The 19,017-nt window shown below is 42.3% G+C and overlaps 1 protein-coding gene across 2 annotated transcripts in view; it reads left to right on the top strand.

The window, feature by feature from the left end:
• fanci (FA complementation group I) overlaps positions 1-19,017 on the top strand; it is a 41,798-nt gene that overhangs the window by 7,088 nt on the left and 15,693 nt on the right. For both annotated transcript variants that reach the window (XM_060915012.1, XM_060915011.1), the window contains exons 5-22: positions 1,314-1,467; positions 1,569-1,626; positions 4,571-4,612; positions 4,801-4,924; positions 7,892-7,977; positions 8,503-8,635; positions 8,800-8,880; positions 8,982-9,118; positions 9,417-9,597; positions 9,676-9,763; positions 10,266-10,396; positions 10,542-10,612; positions 10,907-11,021; positions 11,227-11,349; positions 11,783-11,851; positions 11,998-12,099; positions 17,465-17,644; positions 17,811-17,932. In XM_060915012.1, the coding sequence (XP_060770995.1) occupies positions 1,314-1,467; positions 1,569-1,626; positions 4,571-4,612; positions 4,801-4,924; positions 7,892-7,977; positions 8,503-8,635; positions 8,800-8,880; positions 8,982-9,118; positions 9,417-9,597; positions 9,676-9,763; positions 10,266-10,396; positions 10,542-10,612; positions 10,907-11,021; positions 11,227-11,349; positions 11,783-11,851; positions 11,998-12,099; positions 17,465-17,644; positions 17,811-17,932 (1,997 nt within the window). The remainder of the gene's footprint in view (positions 1-1,313; positions 1,468-1,568; positions 1,627-4,570; positions 4,613-4,800; positions 4,925-7,891; positions 7,978-8,502; positions 8,636-8,799; positions 8,881-8,981; positions 9,119-9,416; positions 9,598-9,675; positions 9,764-10,265; positions 10,397-10,541; positions 10,613-10,906; positions 11,022-11,226; positions 11,350-11,782; positions 11,852-11,997; positions 12,100-17,464; positions 17,645-17,810; positions 17,933-19,017) is intronic.

The raw sequence follows: 19,017 nt of genomic DNA, 5'->3' as shown, positions 1-19,017 counted from the left end.
CCTACATTTTATAAAATGAGAGAAATAGAATTTTGATGATAAAAAATTTGCCTTCAGTTCCCCTTTAATGTTCAAACTGATAAACTTTATTGTTTTTTGGAAATATCCACTCATTCTGAATTTGATTCCTGTAACACATTCCAAAACAGTTGGGACAGGGGCAACAAAAGACTGGGAAAGTTGTGGAATGCTCAAAAAACACCTGTGTGGAACATTTCTACAGGTAAACAAGTTAATTGGTGTTTGGAAAGGCTCAGTCATTCACAAGCAAGGATGGGGCATGGTTCACAACTTTGTTAAAAACTGCTTAGGCAAATAGTCCAACAGTTTAAGAACAACGTTTCTCAACATACAATTGCAAGGAATGGAAACTTACAGAAACCTTGCTGAATTCTCTGGACCCAAGCTCATCTGAGATGGACAGGTGCAAAGTGGAAAAGTGGCCTGATGAGTCCACATTTCGAATTGTTTTTGGAAATCATGAACATTGTGTCCTCCGGGCTAAAGAGGAAAAGGACCGTCTTAACAAAGTTCTAAAGCCAGCATCTGTCATAACATGGGTAACTTGCACATCTGTAAAGGCAAAATTAATACTGAAAGGTACATACAGGTTTTGGAGCAACATATGCTGCTATCCAGATGACGTCTTTGTCAGGGACATCCCTGCTTATTCCAGCAAGACGGTGCCAAGCCACATTCTGCACGTGTTCCAACAGCATGGCTTCATCATAAGAGTGTGGGTGCTAAACTGGCCCGTCTGCCTCCCATTGAAAGTGTTTGGTGCATTATGAAGCCACAAATATGGAGACCCCAGCCTGTAGAACAACTGAAGTCATGTATCAAGCAAGAATGGGAAAGAATTTCACATTCAAAACTTCAATAATTAGTGTCCTCAGGTCCCAAAAGCTTACTGAATGTTGTTAAAAGAAAAGGTGATGTAACGCAGTAATAGACATGCCCCTGTTCAAACTTTTTCGGACTGTGTTGCAGGCATCAAATTTAGAATGAGTGTATATTTACAAACAAAAAAAAACAACAAAGTTTAATAGTTTGAACATTAAATGTCTTGTGTTTGTGTTGTATTCAATTGAATTTATGTTGAAGAAGATATGCAAATCATTGCATTCTGCTTTTATTTACGTTTTACACAGCATTCCAACTTTTTTGGAATCGGTTGTATTAATGTTTATTTTCTTAGCAGAATTCACTGTAACCCTAAAGTCAGTGTCGCTATTAAGCTCTAAAATGCAAAAGTGTGTGCATGTATACGTGTCTGGAGGTAATCATTTATCCCCCCCCATTCTGTGTTACAGACACATGCTCTACCTGGCCCTGCATTAGCAGCGTTAGCATCTTTATATGTGGATGCAATAAAAGGGGGTGAAATGGGTACTGGTAAATCACTGGAGCTCTTTCCTACCATCCTCACTGCCTTGGCAGCTACAGAGACTTTAGCTTATGGCAAAGGTGACTGTTTTCTCTCGCACCATATCTCTGTACTTCCTACATTTTTTTATGTTTTGTTACATCACTGGTTACTGTATTCTGTTCTGTTCCTTTGTATTTAGGAGAGTTAAGTGGAGAGGAATACAAGAAGCAGTTGATCAATAGCCTTTGTTCAAGCAGGTACTAATGTGTGGAAAAAGTAAAAATATGTATTAGTTGTTTTTTTTTTGTTTGAAATGTATAAAGTTAATTAATTAGGCTGTATTCAATCACTGTGGCAGGGGGTCCATGTGACTGCAACTTCATCAGTAGGATGGCATAAATACTGTAGCTGTAAATACACAGCTAATCTGTTATATGCAGAATTTAGTGCTCCCCACGAACATCCTTAGCTGTCCTACTAATTAACAATTATTCTCCAAAGGCGAAGTGAATATCAGTGAATTATAACTGAGACAAAGTTGAGGTTGTTATTCATTGATATTCACTGAACCTGAGGCAGATAATTGTTATAGTATAAATACACCAGTGATTATTTTGGGGAAAATTTTATTTAAAAAAAAAAAAATTTCAATCTTCAAAAGTGGCGGCACGGTGGTGTAGTGGTTAGCGCTGTCGCCTCACAGCAAGAAGGTTCGGGTTCGAGCCCCGTGGCCGGCGAGGGCCTTTCTGTGCGGAGTTTGCATGTTCTCCCCGTGTCCGCGTGGGTTTCCTCCGGGTGCTCCGGTTTCCCCCACAGTCCAAAGACATGCAGGTTAGGTTAACTGGTGACTCCAAATTGACCGTAGGTGTGAATGTGAGTGTGAATGGTTGTCTGTGTGTCAGCCCTGTGATGACCTGGCGACTTGTCCAGGGTGTACCCCGCCTTTTGCCCGTAGTCAGCTGGGATAGGCTCCAGCTTGCCTGCGACCCTGTAGAACAGGATAAAGCAGCTAGAGATAATGAAATGAGATGAGATCTTCAAAAGTGGCATGCAATTGTAATGCGTGCAGACTTGTCACTTATCTGTGCCAAGTCACATGAAATACTTTGTTTTGAAATAGATAAATCACAATTCCACCTTTCCTTTGAATAGTTTTAGACCAAACTTTGTAGCATCTTTACTGCTTTTAGGAACAGCATTTTCTTTCATAATTTGTAATTCTTCCTCACTTACGGTAACAAAGCAATTGGTTGCCATTTTGCCGAGTCGCTCGAGGTGATTATTGAGAAATAGTCCGAATTTCTCAACCAATCGGCACATGCGATTTCCTATAATCACCTCTGTATTTTATACTAAAAATAAATACTGCAGTTGGTTACATTTTTCATGAAGGAACATTTGAGGAAAGTTAAATGTGATAGGGAAACCTAAATGATGCCTAATGAATGGTGGCTGTCATTAACATACAGACAACCTGAAAAAAATCATATATGATCTTTTTTTTTTTATTTTTTTTTTTATTGGAGTGTAAATCAAACGATATTGGCAGCAAAATAAAACAAGACCGTCAATGACGGCGTAGCTCACTCCGGCCCCGTCTAGTCCAGGAGGAACGAACTAAAGTGGGCCACCTTATGCAATAAATGTTGCAAGCTATATATAGAAGCTATATACACCCTAGGAATACCTACCTATTTGCGAGAAAGAATCCTGAACAGTGAGGAATTGACCAAGAAGAAGTGATTTATTTATTTATTTATTTATTTATTTATTTTTTAATGTATATCTTTATTCTTAATTATGCATCACATCTTATTCACATATACAGCATTTTTTACATTTATCTCCCACTTCAAGAGAACCCTGCCCCCCCCCCCCCCCCCCCCCCCCCCCCCCCCCCCCCAGGTTGAACATTCAGCACAGCATAGTCAGTCACAATCATGGTAGATTATCATATAGCAATAGTAATGACAATAATTAATAATAATATAAAATGGAAAAATAAGTATACATTACAATAATTAAGAGATAAGAGAGAAAATAAAATAAAAAAACAAAAATAGTATTACAGACAGCAAAACCTCTCCTTTAACATTTAACTGTTATTCCTTGGTCTGGGAAGCACCTTCCAAAATACGTCAGATATTCTAAGTCCTACAAAATCGAGAAATGGGGTCCATATATGATAAAATAAACCAATTTTCCCTCTGGACTAGTATTTCAGATATTCCATGGGTAAAAGGTCAAATATTACCTTATGCCAATCTAAAACTGTAGGTGGCTTATTTGAAATCCATTTCAGCAATATAGCTTTACGTGCAGCATATGTTAAAACATTCCACAATTTTTGACAATGAGATCCTTTCAATTGTGGGTGTGGTAATCCCAACAACAGACACACTGGGTCCAGGTCCAACTCCTTATTAAAAACCAAATCTAATTTCAAAGCCACTTCTACCCAGAAATCCTGGACATGCACACAGGTCCATATAGTATGTATAAAGCGACCAACTTCCATATTACACTTCATACACAGAGCTGATTTCTTTGGGTCCATCTTATGTCTGAGTTCAGGTGATCTCTGAAGGCGATGCAGTAACTTAAATTGTGATTCCTTTGCTCTATTACATATGGATATGTTGTTAGCATGCTCCTATATGTCCGCCTCCATAGCTTCGTCTATTACCACCCCAAGGTCCTGGGCCCATGTTTGTATAATTGTATTGTTAGCCTTATTGGACTTATAAAAGGCCTCATAGCATCGCCTTACTATAGCCTTATTGCTATGTATGAAGAAGCGATTTTTGTTGAACTGCTCATTAAGGCTTAAATAGTCCATAACTTCATTAATAATTGTAATTAAGCAAAACTGGGTAGAACCCTGTGTACCCCTACCTTCATGCCAGAAAGAATCAAAATCAGTGAAGAATTGAGGGAGAAGAAGAAATTAGTGTGGAAACTGCTTATTAGGGCTTAATTACTCCATATCTTCATTATTAATTGCAATTATGCAAATTTGGGTAGAAACTATATGCATCCCAGGCAGACCTATGTTCCTGCCAAAAAGAATAAAAATTTGTGAAGAACTGACCGAGAAGAAGCGATTTCCGTGAAATGTGGACGATAGACGGACAACACATAATGGCATGAGCTCTGCCTGTCGGCCGGACGAGCTAATAATACTGTGATGTGTTTTTACAGATGGGACCCGCAGTGTGTGATCCACCTTACCACCATGTTCAGGTTAGAAAGAATCCCAGTATGTTTACCTTTGTATTGGGTTTTAGACCGCAATGCCATAAGTGTCGGTGTTAACATTTTCATAGTCACACTGTTTACACTGACCTTTGTGCTGTGACACTTTTAATATGCTTTTACTGTTAACCGAATATTTCCTGGGAGTTTTCTCTGTTTCTTTTTCTCTTTCTAAGGGATGTGCCCTTATCTCCAGAGGAGCTCCAGTTTCTGATTGAGAAGGTCTTGAGGATGTTCCTTAAGTTGGATCTGCAAGAGATCCCTCCTCTAATTTACCAGTTGCTGCTTCTGTCTGCCAAGGTCTGCTGATCTCACATGGCCGCCTCACATATTATAGTCACACTACGTGTAAACATGGTTGTAAGGAAAAAAGGGACATCCTCAGAACCTGGTGAAAATATTGAAAGCAATGTAGGGTATTTGAGAAATATTATCATCTGACCTTTGAGAACTTTAGACTTTTTTAAATCTGTGTCAAGTGTATAAAATTTTAAATGGTTTCGCCCTGCCTTCTTTATGTAACTTTGTTTACTTTTACTTGGAAAACTCTGTAAAATCTAAAAGAATAACGTCCTTGAGAGATTATGTTGTACCTTTTTGTTGCACTGCCTTTGGGTAGTTGGCTTTCTTTGTGAAAACCAAAGCTCAGAGGAACTCTCAACCAGATGATGTTGTTCTGTTAGTAGTTTTAAAGTCAAATTCAGAAACCTGCAAAAAAGCTACTCAACTTTGCAATCACTGGCTCTATATTCTTGTTAGGTTTTTGATCTGTCTGTAGTGAAGGAGGTTGAATTGACAAAGTATGATGTAGGAATGTAGAGCTCTGCCGCCTAAGAGATTCGGCCTCACGGATCGATCCGGGAGCAAGCCGTCGCTGACACAGACACAGCTGCTCAGAGATGTTTCTCAGTTTACTGTAGGACAAACATGAACGCATATTCACCTTCAAGAGTGTGTTGTAACGATGTGATTGGATGACGATGATTTAATTGACGAAGCTAAGTTATCTATGTATAACGTAAATGGGCGATGTAGCACTACATCACTGGTTTAGACCAGCGTTTCTCAACCTTTTTTCAGTCACGGCACCCTTCAGAAGTGTGCAAATTCTCAAGGCACCCCCATATAAAACATACGCAGTCACGATGACCCCAGCAGTGACTATATGACATGGAAAAGGGGGCCGTGAGACAAATTTTGATGATGCATGAGGCGGCATTAGTGTAACTATTGTTTTTTGGAATTTTAATTCATTTAATTTATTTCAATGTTAGAATATATAATTTTTTGATGGCACTCCTAATGAAGCCAGACGGCACCCCGGTTGAGAGAGGCTGGTTTAGACTACACTACTCTATGAAAAAAGAGACATTAGATTAGATAAAACTTTATTGATCCCTTTGGGAGGGTTCCCTCAGGGAAATTAAGAGTAATTATGGTACTTCTCATCTCATTATCTCTAGCAGCTTTATCCTGTTCTACAGGGTCACAGGCAAGCTGGAGCCTATCCCAGCTGACCACGGGCGAAAGGCGGGGTACACCCTGGACAAGTCGCCAGGTCATCACAGGGCTGACACATAGACACAGACAACCATTCACACCTACGGTCAATTTAGAGCCACCAGTTAACCTAACCTGCATGTCTCTGGACTGTGGGGGAAACCGGAGCACCCGGAGGAAACCCACGCGGACACGGGGAGAACATGCAAACTCCGCACAGAAAGGCCCTCGCCGGCCACGGGGCTGGAACCCGGACCTTCTTGCTGTGAGGCGACAGCGCTAACCACTACACCACCATGCCGCCCATTATGGTACTTATGCACCATTAGATCACCCGTCAGGATTACAGTCTTTTGAAAAGAAGAAAGACATTATTGGTCAACATGTCATTAATCAGAGAGCAGAATGTGCGAGCGAAGATAAATCTCAAGGATTTAACTTAACCAAAACAAGTAGCAATTAGGACTGCCTGTTCCAGTTTCAAGAACAAGTCAAGCAAATATCTATCAATTCTATACATTGCGCTTGACTCTGTATTATTTTTTTGCTTTGTATGCAGATATCCTTGTTTTTTTTTTTTTTTTTTAAAGATTATTTTTTTGGGCTTTTTCCACCTTTATTAGATAGGACAGTGTAGAGACAGGAAATGAGCGGGAGAGAGACGGGGAGGGATCGGGAAATGACCTCGGGTCGAAATCAAACCCAGGTCCCCGGATTTATGGTATGGCGCCTTATCCACCTGAGCCACAATGCCCCTGATATCCTTGTTTTTAAGTTGTGCAGCATACCATGTCAGCACCGTGTATGTGTGTGAGAGAGAGAGAGAGAGAGAGAGAGAGAGAGAGAGAGATTGTATGTGATTTGTATTATGTGCTTTGTTTTTTGCTTATCTAGTTGCTTAATTTTGTTGTACTATTTAGTGGAAAATTTAACTGTGACCTGCCAGGGGACTGCAGATGAAAATTAGCCTAAGCTAACTCTGGTACATTGCATCAAGTGGGACCGTTCTTATGTTTAATAAAATGTATATTTTGTCTGAGAGCCATTTGAGAAAATAGTTATAATGACTGAACCAATTGGTGTAGTGCCTAACCTGACGTTGTGGTCTGAATGTGGCTGCATATGTATAGACCTTCCAGAGCAAAACCTGCATTTTAATTCAGATAATTTTCTTTAATTGTACATTTTTACACACACGATGATAATGAGCTGGAGAATATATAGATCTGATCATTCAGATTTAATGATTTTTCTCCTGACCACACTGTTAAAGCAGGATAAACCACCACCAAATTATTTCCTGAAGCATTTCGCACGGTGGCGGCATGGTGGTGTAGTGGTTAGCGCTGTCGCCTCATAGCAAGAAGGTCCGGGTTTGAGCCCCATAGCCGGCGAGGGCCTTTCTGTGCGGAGTTTGCATGTTCTCCCTGTGTCCGCGTGGGTTTCCTCCGGGTGCTCCGGTTTCCCCCACAGTCCAAAGACATGCAGGTTGGTTAACTGGTGACTCTAAATTGACCGTAGGTGTGAATGTGAGTGTGAATGGTTGTCTGTGTCTATGTGTCAGCCCTGTGATGACCTGGCGACTTGTCCAGGGTGTACCCCGCCTTTCGCCCATAGTCAGCTGGGATAGGCTCCAGCTTGCCTGTGACCCTGTAGAACAGGATGAAGCGGCTAGAGATAATGAGATGAGATTTCGCACGGTTCTGATGATTGTCCAACAGTATTTGCAAATGGATCTCCACATAAAGGTGTGTGTCTCTTGAGCAGGGCTGCAGAAAGATCCTGCTGGAAGGAATTATTAACTACTTTCGAGAGCAGGACCTTTGCCAGAAAGAGGAGCAGAGCAAAGGAGAGTAAGTATGACTGTTTATACAGTATTTGTGTCTGCGTGTATGGATTTGTCTTGAATCTGAATGTTTATGATGTTTACTATTAAGGTCAAGTACTATTATACTGGGGCGGCACGGTGGTGTAGTGGTTAGCGCTGTCGCCTCACAGCAAGAAGGTCCTGGGTTCGAGCCCCGGGGCCGGCGAGGGCCTTTCTGTGTGGAGTTTGCATGTTCTCCCCGTGTCCGCGTGGGTTTCCTCCGGGTGCTCCGGTTTCCTCCACAGTCCAAAGACATGCAGGTTAGGTTAACTGGTGACTCTAAATTGACCGTAGGTGTGAATGTGAGTGTGAATGGTTGTCTGTGTCTGTGTCAGCCCTGTGATGACCTGGCGACTTGTCCAGGGTGTACCCCGCCTTTCGCCCGTAGTCAGCTGGGATAGGCTCCAGCTTGCCTGCGACCCTGTAGAAGGATAAAGCGGCTACAGATAATGTGATGTGATGTGTGACTATTATACTGATGTCAAATGCGTTAATAATGCTGCCTTATCAGGAGTAAGGATGTTGAGGTGCAAACCATCCCCCAGGACCAGCTGAGACATGTGGAAGGAACTGCTATTTTGCACATTGTATTCGCGATTCGCCTTGACCATGAGCTTGGCAGGGAGTTTTTAAAAAGCCTCAAGGTATCGTTTCCATGTAATCTTCAGTTTTATTCTCATACATTCAAGATTCAGACTGTACCTAAAATGTGTACTGATTGCATTATTACACCCACAAACCTTCTGATCTCCTCTAGAAATGTAAATGTCACACACATGTCTTGTTTCGTTGTATTCGTCTTTTGTAGGTATCTCAGGGTCAGCCCCTGTGTCCTTTCAGCATTGCTCTACTGCTTTCTGTGGCTCGCATTCAGCGCTACGAAGAGCAAGTATGATATGTGGCGTTTCCAGGAGATATTAGGAAACACTGTATCAATACATGGCTTTAATCTTAAAATGGCTCCTTGCTTTGTCTCTCATTATTGCCTAGGTGTTTGAGTTCTTGAAAGGTGCAATCACTAAGAATTTCAAGGATGAGCAAGCTCAGCAAGGTTCGAAGTTTCTTCAGGATCTGCTACCCTCCTGCCACAGTATCTCTCACATGATTATGGACACGGTCAGAAACAGGTCAGCATGAGCACATCTCGTGTCTCCTTTTTACTGTCCCTGTTAGTACAACAGTGAAGGAAATTTCTAATTAGGGTTTTATAGTGTCCATGTTTCTTATAGGTTGTATTTGCGTGCTGGATTATTTAGTAGTGTGTATGGCCTTTATGCGCTCTGTTTATTGATTTCTGGTATTTAAACTGAGCTCTGGCTTAGGTTAGATGAAGAGACCTCTTTATTTGTAGATTTATTTTTTTTAATCTTCGAAAAAACAAAACACTGGTTTTAATGTCTTTTTGTTTGGCCGTTCTGTCTGCAGTGTGTTTGGCTGGGATCATGTTACACAGAGCCTGGTGCAGTTAGGCTTCATTCTTATGGACTTGTTTGGACCAAAGGCAGGACCTTTTGGGAAAAGTGCTGAAAGTCCTAACGCTACAGCGAAAACACCTTCCCAATTAGCATGTAAACTTGGTGGGCAAGTTCTTCTAGAGAGCTTCAAGGTCAGATTTGTTGCTTTGTTAACAATATTGGAATTGTGTTGTAAAAATGTATTTTAAGAGCCAATGTTTTCCCTATAGATGCATGAGCCAATCAGAGGAGAAATCCTGGAGCAAGTCCTGAATCGATTGGTTACGAAGACAGCTTCACCAGTTACTCATTTTATTGGTACTGAATTAAGCATCGTAATCCTCATCCAGGGCGGCACGGTGGTGTAGTGGTTAGCGCTGTCGCCTCACAGCAAGAAGGTCCTGGGTTCGAGCCCCGGGGCCGGCAAGGGCCTTTCTGTGCGGAGTTTGCATGTTCTCCCCGTGTCCACGTGGGTTTCCTCCGGGTGCTCCGGTTTCCCCCACAGTCCAAAGACATGCAGGTTAGGTTAACTGGTGACTCTAAATTGACCGTAGGTGTGAATGTGAGTGTGAATGGTTGTCTGTGTCTGTGTGTCAGCCCTGTGATGACCTGGCGACTTGTCCAGGGTGTACCCCGCCTTTCGCCCGTAGTCAGCTGGGATAGGCTCCAGCTTGCCTGCGACCCTGTAGAAGGATAAAGCGGCTAGAGATAATGAGATGAGATGAGATCCTCATCCAAACAGGGACAATGAATAGCAATATACTGTGCGTACAGTGATTTCTAATTTACAGTCATATCATCCAGTTCTCTTCTGTCCCAGACCTGCTTTCCAACATTGTGATATCTGCTCCCATGATCCTCCTGGAGTCCTCCTCAAAAGTGATGGAGACGTTTGACCAGTTATCCTTCCTGCCCCTTTCCACAGTGCAAGGTCTGCTCAAGGCAGTGCAGGTAAACTCTAGGCAGCTATGTTTTATGTTAGCTATTGAAACATTTTAAAGTTTGGCTTTGCCATAGCATTTCTAAATTTGTGAACGAGCTCACAATGCTACTTTCTAAACTCCTTTTTCGACATTGTGATGTTTCTTCTTCTTAGCCACTGCTCAAGGTCAGTATGAGCTTAAAGGATGCTCTAATTTTGGTGCTGAGGAAAGCCATGTTCTCCAGGTATTAATCCAGTGTACAATAGCATTTTGAATATTTCATGATTCATGCTATTTAGGGCATTTGGAATCTCATCGGATGCTGTTTGTGTAGTATCTATACCTTCTATATAGGCAAATAAAAGAAAAATAATATTTGTGTGCCTTGTCATATTCAGAAGGTTTTAACTATCCTAGTTATTGCACTACCTACAGACTAATTAATCATTTGCTGATTGTCTTACTGAATAAGAAAACTTTGTTCTTTATGCATTTGATACCTAAATCTTGTCCATCACCCTTCCTGCACACTCTGTAGCCAGTTGGATGGACGCAAGTCTGCTGTGGCTGGTTTCCTCTTGCTGCTGAAGAACTTCCGGGTCTTGGGGAGTCTGGCCTCCAGTCAGTCCAGCCAGGCACTGACCTCCAGCCAGGTAACCAACCTGCCAATCATTCTCGTGCTGATGACTCACATTGCACTTGTTGATCTGATTCATGGTGAGTATTGAATGTACAAGTGCTTCTCCAGCCGTCAGTGTTCGACAGCATCTCTGATATGCAAGTATCATGCTACGTAGAGTTTCATTCTGCGTTTGGTTTATCAGTGTGAGTTGAACGGTGTGGTATCATGTTCCTCAGGTCCAGGCAGATGTCCACTCACGCTATAATGCTGCTGCTAATGAAGCTTTCTGTCTGGAGATCATGAGCAGCCTCCGCCGCTGTCTCAGCCAGCAGGCAGATGTGCGTCTGATGCTGTATGAGGTCAGATTCATCTCCTTTCCTCTTCACTTAATGGCCGCTGGTTATTTCCTGTTCTCATGGTCACTGACGACCTTCTTGAAAATTGATTTTATTGTTTTGTTCTTTTCTGTGTGCGTGCATTTTTATACACTACTGAGGACCAAATGTTCCCACAAGGATTGTAAAATTTGACAGTTTTGACCGTTTGTGGGAGCATTTGGATGGTCCACACAAGGAGGAAGAAGTTGTGTGTCAAAGTCTCTCTTTGTCCCCATCACCAATCGTCAATTTGTTGTTACAGTAACAAAAAAAAAAATCCAAAAGTTTCCTTTTCATTGCTGTAAAGGGGGTTAGGTGTAGGTGCAGGCATAGCATTAACTGCATTAATAATTGCCAGTGGAAGGTCCTCAGAAGGATAGTAAGACAGACGCATGTTTGGGTGTTTATTTTTAAGGGTTTCCATGATGTTCTTCGACGCAACTCCCAGTTGGTAGGGTCCATTATGCACACGCTTCTGTCACAGGTGGGTGGTTCTACTTGGATGTGTTTAGAACAAGTCTGTGCCTGTTATTTTTTATGGTTAATTGCAAGTTAATTATTTGTTTAACTTCATATTACTTGACAAATATTGGATATTAAATTGTGTGTGTGTCTATATGCGTTCTGTAGCTGAAGCGATACTATGAGCCTGAGCAGGACCTCTTGCCCCCTGTGAAGTTGGAGTCATGCATAAATGCACAGGGAGACCAGGTCTTCCTCCAGGAGCCTCTGGTACTGTGATACAAACACACACACATTATTTATTTTTATATATATATATATATATATATATATATATATATATATATATATATATATATATATATATATATATAAATAAAAAAAATAAAAACACACTACATCTGGGTGGCAACTGTGACATAATTTCCCATATGTCCCTTGTGAGGAAATCAATTAACTGATTTGATAAATTTGGGTACTTTTTGTTTGTGAACGTGTCCTATAATAAAAAGAAAATCACATGTTGGCTTGAAGATATGAAGTTCATCTTTTCGTGTTGAAAAACTCACATTTTTCATACAAAATACATTGTGGATCTGAGTGATGTATTTAAATAATATGGGCTGGCGTTGAGTGGTATACAGTATCTTGCAAAAGTATTCCTCCCCCTTGGTGTTTGTCCTGTTTTTGTCGCATTAAGGCCAATTTATGCTGACAACCCAGTCCTCGCAGATGGCGTCTGCGAAGCCCCCCCCTTCACAGACGCTCTGCGCGCACCTCCCAAAAATTGTGACCACCGCAGACAGCCTCGCAGACAGCGTCGCAGACAAGAGGGCTCTGATTGGTCCACTCTACATCCGCTGTACACGCACTTCCGCTTCCCTACTTTCCCGGTTTGGTTTGTTTTCACGACCGCCATTTTTAAAAACACGAGCGAAGATGGAGCAGCACGAAGAGCGGTTGATCAAGGAAGTGAGGAAGTACATGCCGTAAAATACCAAATAATAGCCCGGGCGATTATTTGTCTCAATCACGTAAGAGACCCGGCGCGTATTAGAGACTAGGCGGCTATTTGGAACAGGCGATTAATTCCTTCTTCACAAATACCTTCCCCAAAATCTACCTCAAAACGGGGAAAAAATCATTCTCAGATAGGCCTACTTTTAACCAGTATAACTTACAGTTTGTTTAGAGTTAGATTACAGATAGCACGGTGCCGACTTCGGGGAATTTTGAAGACGCAGAATGCATCTTCGCATGGCACAGTCAGGGTGGATAAAGGATAAATCACACACCTTTTCCTGTTAATGACTAGTTAAGCGCATGCTTTACAAAATAATCAAGAAACCACACCATTGTCTGTGCGCAGCACTGTGATTTAATTACTCTGCAAAGTTATGGTCACTTGCTATCACCCTCACCCATGCAGCCTCCACCCTTTGCGCTTCGCTATGTCTGTCAATCTGAAATTGCATGGAGGGCGCGACGTTGAAGCAACATAATTAGGGTGCGAAGTGTCAAACCAAAGGGTTTTTTCTTATGCTGAAAAATAAGTGACCTGCAGTGGCTACATACTGTCATCTTGCATTCTCACGTTTCTCTCCAAGACGTCTCCCTATTTGGCCGATATGAGCCTATTCCCCGAGTGAGTTGGTACGGTGGCTCGACCCCGTAGAAAACTTAAAGTTCGGATGAAAGTTAGTTGAATAGGTTACTGACTTGTAGGCCTACATGTTGCCTGCCTGATGCGTGCTTCTGCCCAACTTGCATGACAGATTACTTGTTGAAAAGGCCCCTTGGATTAGATTGGCCGCGAGCAGACTGAAATGCATGTTAGAACGCTCTCACCTTTTTTGTAAAGCGTCTTCCAGATCCGAATGGGTAAGGGCAAGTGAAATGGTATAAGGTCTTTAATAAAACTCAGTGTGTGCTTTGACGCATGCATTCGGCAATTTAGGTCGTTTAACAGAAGCAGCAGTCCAACCTTGGAAACCCGCAGTCCTCAATGTCACCACACACGCTGGCTTTCGTTGGGTATACCCAAAGGGGTGGCTAAGACATCTGTCAAAAGTTACGGAGTTGCATTCCTCAAGAAATATTACGGTAGACCAAGATTATAACATTGAAATGGCATGTTTATTATCACGTAACAAAATGTTGTAAACAGTATTATAGAAATAATTTCATTCATTCATTCATTCATTCATATTGTTTCGGTAGAAAACTATGCAATGCAAAATCGTTTAAACACCAGAAAACCAGAAAAGTGCTGGGCCTCAAGATTCTAGATAGAACGTTCGGACGCTTTTTTTTTTTTTTTTTTTAGACCCCGGCGAGTATTCGGAACCGGCCTTTATTTGTCACAACACACGCGTACACCCGGCCGTTAAAGGGAACTCGGCGGTTAATTGGAACTCGGCTATTATTTGGTATTTTACGTACATCTATACGACTCCAGTTCTAGTCATTATAAGTAACCGGAGGATAAACACTCCACTAACCACACCCACCAACTACTCCTAGCGATTTCGCGACTTCGCGCCCCCTTGCGTTGTGGCGGTGAATAACATCGTGCACGCCTATTACTCCCCGCTCAACGATAAATTACAACTGTCTGCGAAAAGCTATCTGCGAAAGCCTTGTCGCAAGAGCATGCAGAGGCCTTTACAAGCTGGAATTAAAATGGATTTTTGGGGGGTTAGCACCATTTGATTTACACAACATGACTACAACTTTAAAGGTGCACATTGTTGTTTTATTGTGACACAAACAATAATTAAGATGGAAAAAACAGAAATCTGGAGTGTGCATAGGTATTCACCCCCTTTCGTATGAAACCCCTAAATAAGAGCTGCTCCAACCAATTCACTTCATAAGTCACATAATTAGTTGATTAAGATCCACCTGTGTGCAATCAAAGTGTCACATGATCTGTCACATGATGTCTGTATAAATCAACCTGTTCTGGAAGGACCCTGACTCTGCAACACTACTAAGCAAGCAACATGTAAACCAAGGACCCTCCAAACAGGTCAGAGACAAAGTTGTGAAGAAGTATAGATCAGGGTTGGGTTATAAAAAAAATATCCCGGGGAGCACCATCAAATCCATTATAGCAAAATGGAAAGAATATGGCACCACTACAAACCTGACGAGAAGGCCGCCCACCAAAACTCTCAGACCGGGCAAGGAAGGCATTAATCAGAGATGCAACAAAGACACCAAACATAACACTGAAGGAGCTGCAAAGATCCACAGTGGAGATGGAAGAATCTGTCCAGAGGACCACTTTAAGCCGTACACTCCACAGAGTGGGGCTTTATGGAAGAGTGGCCAGAAAAAAGTCATTGCCCAAGAAAACACATTTGGAGTTTGCCCAACAGCATGTGGCAGACTCCCTAAACACATGAAAGAAGATTCTCTGGTCAAATGAGACTAAAATTGATCTTTTTGGCCATAATGGAAAATCCCATGTGTGGTGCAAACCCATCACCCTGAGAACACTATTCCTACAGTGAAGCATGGTGGTGGCAGCATCATGCTGTGGGGATATTTTTCATCTGCAGGGACAGGAAAGCTGGTCAGGACTGAAGGAAAGATGGATGGCACTAAATACAGGGCAGTTCTGGAGGAAACCCTGTTTGAGTCAGCCAGAGGTTTGAGACTGGGACGAAGGTTCACGTTCCAGCAGGACAATGACCCTAAACATACTGCTAAAGCTACACTGGAGTGGTTTCAAGGGAAACATTTAAATGTCTTGGAATAGCCTCATCAAAGCCCAGACCTCAATTCAACTGAGAATCTGTGGCAGAACTTGAAGATTGCTGTACACCAACGCAACCCATCTAACTTGAAGGTGTTGGAGAAGTTTTGCCTTGAGGAATGGGCAAAAATCCCATGTTGTGTAAATCAAATGGTGCTAACCCCTCAAAAATCCATTTTAATTCCAGCTTGTAATGCAACAAAACAGGACAAACATCAAAGGGGATGAATACTTTTGCAAGACACTGTATCAGATCTATCATGCTAGCTGACTGGAATGTATCTGATATACCATGGAAAAAAGCCATTATTATTATTTACTACACATTTCCTTTTGGGAGTTCAACGCGTCTTTCTCTTTTGAAAATTCTCTGCAAATCTTCCGTATTTAACGAAGCAAACCTGGCGGCCATGCTTGTTTACAAATTGTCACAGTCGCTTGCTAGCTTGGAAGTTTTACGTCTCCGTATGTCTTTCTCCGTATGTTTTTCTCTTGTAAATATGCATGAAGAATATCTAATGAAGTTTTGGTAGCCTTTCGGGTGTTCAGCGAACACAAAAATGGTTCTGTGCATGTGCAACAGAAAATTCTCATTGGATATTCGCATCAGCTCTGACGTGCGACGTCATGTTGTCTTGACAACCATGCAATATCGTAAACCATATTCAATGCTCATTCTCCATTGGGTAGAGTGACGTAATGAAGAACAAGAAGAAGAACAGCAACTTTATTCATCACACGTACACTTGTGAAATTCCTCTCTGCATCTGAAGCAGAGCACACATAGCAAGAGCAGCGGGCAGCCATGCTAACAGCGCCCAGGGAGCAGTTGGGGGTTAGGTTCCTTGCTCAAGGGCACCTCAGCCTAAGACCGCTCCACGTTAACCTAAGCTGTGGGGGAAACCGGAGCACCTGGAGGAAACCCACACAGACACGGGGAGAACATGCAAACTCCACACAGAAAGGCCCCCGTCAGCCGCTGGGCTTGAACCCAGAACCTTCTTGCACCACCATGCCGCCCTCATGTGTGATGAGCAATATGATAACAATATCGCATGCTCATCTCATCTCATTATCTCTAGCCGCTTTATCCTTCTACAGGGTCGCAGGCAAGCTGGAGCCTATCCCAGCTGACTACGGGCGAAAGGCGGGGTACACCCTGGACAAGTCGCCAGGTCATCACAGGGCTGACACATAGACACAGACAACCATTCACACTCACATTCACACCTACGGTCAATTTAGAGTCACCAGTTAACCTAACCTGCATGTGTTTGGACTGTGGGGGAAACCGGAGCACCCGGAGGAAACCCACGCGGACACGGGGAGAACATGCAAACTCCGCACAGAAAGGCCCTCGCCGGCCACAGGGCTCGAACCCGGACCTTCTTGCTGTGAGGCGACAGCGCTAACCACTACACCACCGTGCCGCCCATATCGCATGCTATCAAACCAAATGAATGAAACCTGTGAGAAGGGAATAGAATGCATGTTTTTATTCCATTGAAAAAGCATCCTGTATGTATAATAATTTACAATATTTCACTCCAATGACGTCACTCCAAGTGTTTTCCCGCTGACTAGACATGCGTCAAAATGGCGAACCGGTTCAAAATTAAAATTACTTTGATTAACTTGTGTTAAAATAATTTTGATTTAACTGCTCTAAACTTTCTGCAGGTTTAGTCAGTTTTTACTCAATTTTAATGGTTATAGACACCATCTTAGTGTCTGTTTCGTATGACAATTTCTGGAGGAAGGTGAAGGTTAACTTCTGTTTTTTTTTTTTTGTTTGTTTTTTTTTAAATTAATGCAGTCTATCTTGCCTTTTTTCTTTTTTCCCCCCCTTTTCTTTTTTTTTTCCCCATTCAGGCTCACTTGCTCTCCTGTACCATCCATTGCCTGCTATGGTATCAGAGTGTGCGAGATCCCTCCAGAGGTGAGAGTGATGATGAAGGGGAAGATGAAGAAGGGTTCCAGGATGAACTCTATGCAATTCTGGAGAGTGTATCAAGACGCATGATCAAGTGTGAACTGGAGGACTTTGAGCTGGTATGTGACAGTGCTGCTGTATACAAATTAGTTTCAGAAACGGCACCATTTTTACTTTATACAAAGAGATACTGCTTTAGGAAGCAGTTGTTGTGTTGCATACAGACTATTACAACTGTGAAACCTGTCTGAACAGCCCGCAAAAAATCTCCTCTGTCTCTAACAGGATAAGTCTGCCGAGTTCTCCATGGTATCCAGTGTTGGGGTGAAGAACAGTATGTATGCCGTGCTGGTGATGGGATTGTATGAGGTTCTCATTGAATACAACTTCATCACAGGCAACTACAGGTAATCTGACAGGAGTATGTGTTTAGAAGTGGCTTTCTAGGATGGCTCACTCCTGTTAGGCTATGCTTCAGGGTCCAGATCCACCAACAGACCCTGAATCAGTCATTAATGTTTTCTGAGTAAATTGGCAGTTACTCACCTTTTTGAGAGTAAACACACTGAAAATTTATTGTTGGAGTGGTTGCACGCTTGTAGTACTTGAGTCCAGGACTCGTGCCCTAATTTTAAGGACTCGTGATTCGACTTGGACTTGAGCACTGATGACTCGTGCGTTAACTGCATTCGGACTTGTAAACTGGAGACCAGGACTCTGATTTTTTTTTTTTTTTGGAACATGCCATAATAATTTGGCATAAGATATTTATATCTACGTTAATTTTGTACTAATTTCATGCAAGAGTGTCACACGTGCGCATCTTGCGTGTGCATCAGATAGACTCTCAGGTGCACTCCGGACAGCACGTGTGCCAGGCGGACTTTTTCGCGCGCCGTAAACGACTCGCATCTGTATAAGGTTAAGGTGCAATCAGTGCGCCTTTATAAAAACCGTGAGAAAACACTTGCTTTGCGAAGTATTGAGTTGCGTTGCTGACACATTACCGAGCCTTATTTCCTTGTTTGGTTTCCTGATCCCTGATTTCCTGTTTCTCGTCTTTTGATTCTGCCGAGTCTACGATCGCCTGTTTGTGCCTCGCTCAACCTATTGCCTGTTTCATGATCCATTCTGGATTGTTTACCTGTCTTCCCTTGTATTAATAAACGCTCCTTCTGCACTTACATCCGTCTCCCAACCATCTCTGATAGAATACTTTGCACTCCCTGACAAGAGAATGCACATTCACCTGTTCATATGCCATGTTCAGAAACAGACTAATGTTAATGGCGCTCAAACAGCCACCGTCAAATGGTGCGGTTGGAGTCTTGTTCTCGGACTTGACTCGGACTTGAACACTGGGGACTCAAGACTGGACTCGGACTCGAGGTTTAGTTACTCGACTGCAACACTGGGTGGTTGTCTGATGTTTCTTAAAGGATGTGCATAGATAAGACCAGTGTTAGTTGTACCTACATGTAACTTTGGTGCA

The sequence above is a fragment of the Neoarius graeffei genome, chromosome 2 (assembly GCF_027579695.1).
Source record: "Neoarius graeffei isolate fNeoGra1 chromosome 2, fNeoGra1.pri, whole genome shotgun sequence".
NCBI lineage: Eukaryota > Metazoa > Chordata > Actinopteri > Siluriformes > Ariidae > Neoarius > Neoarius graeffei.
This window is presented reverse-complemented; position numbering and strand designations above follow the sequence as displayed.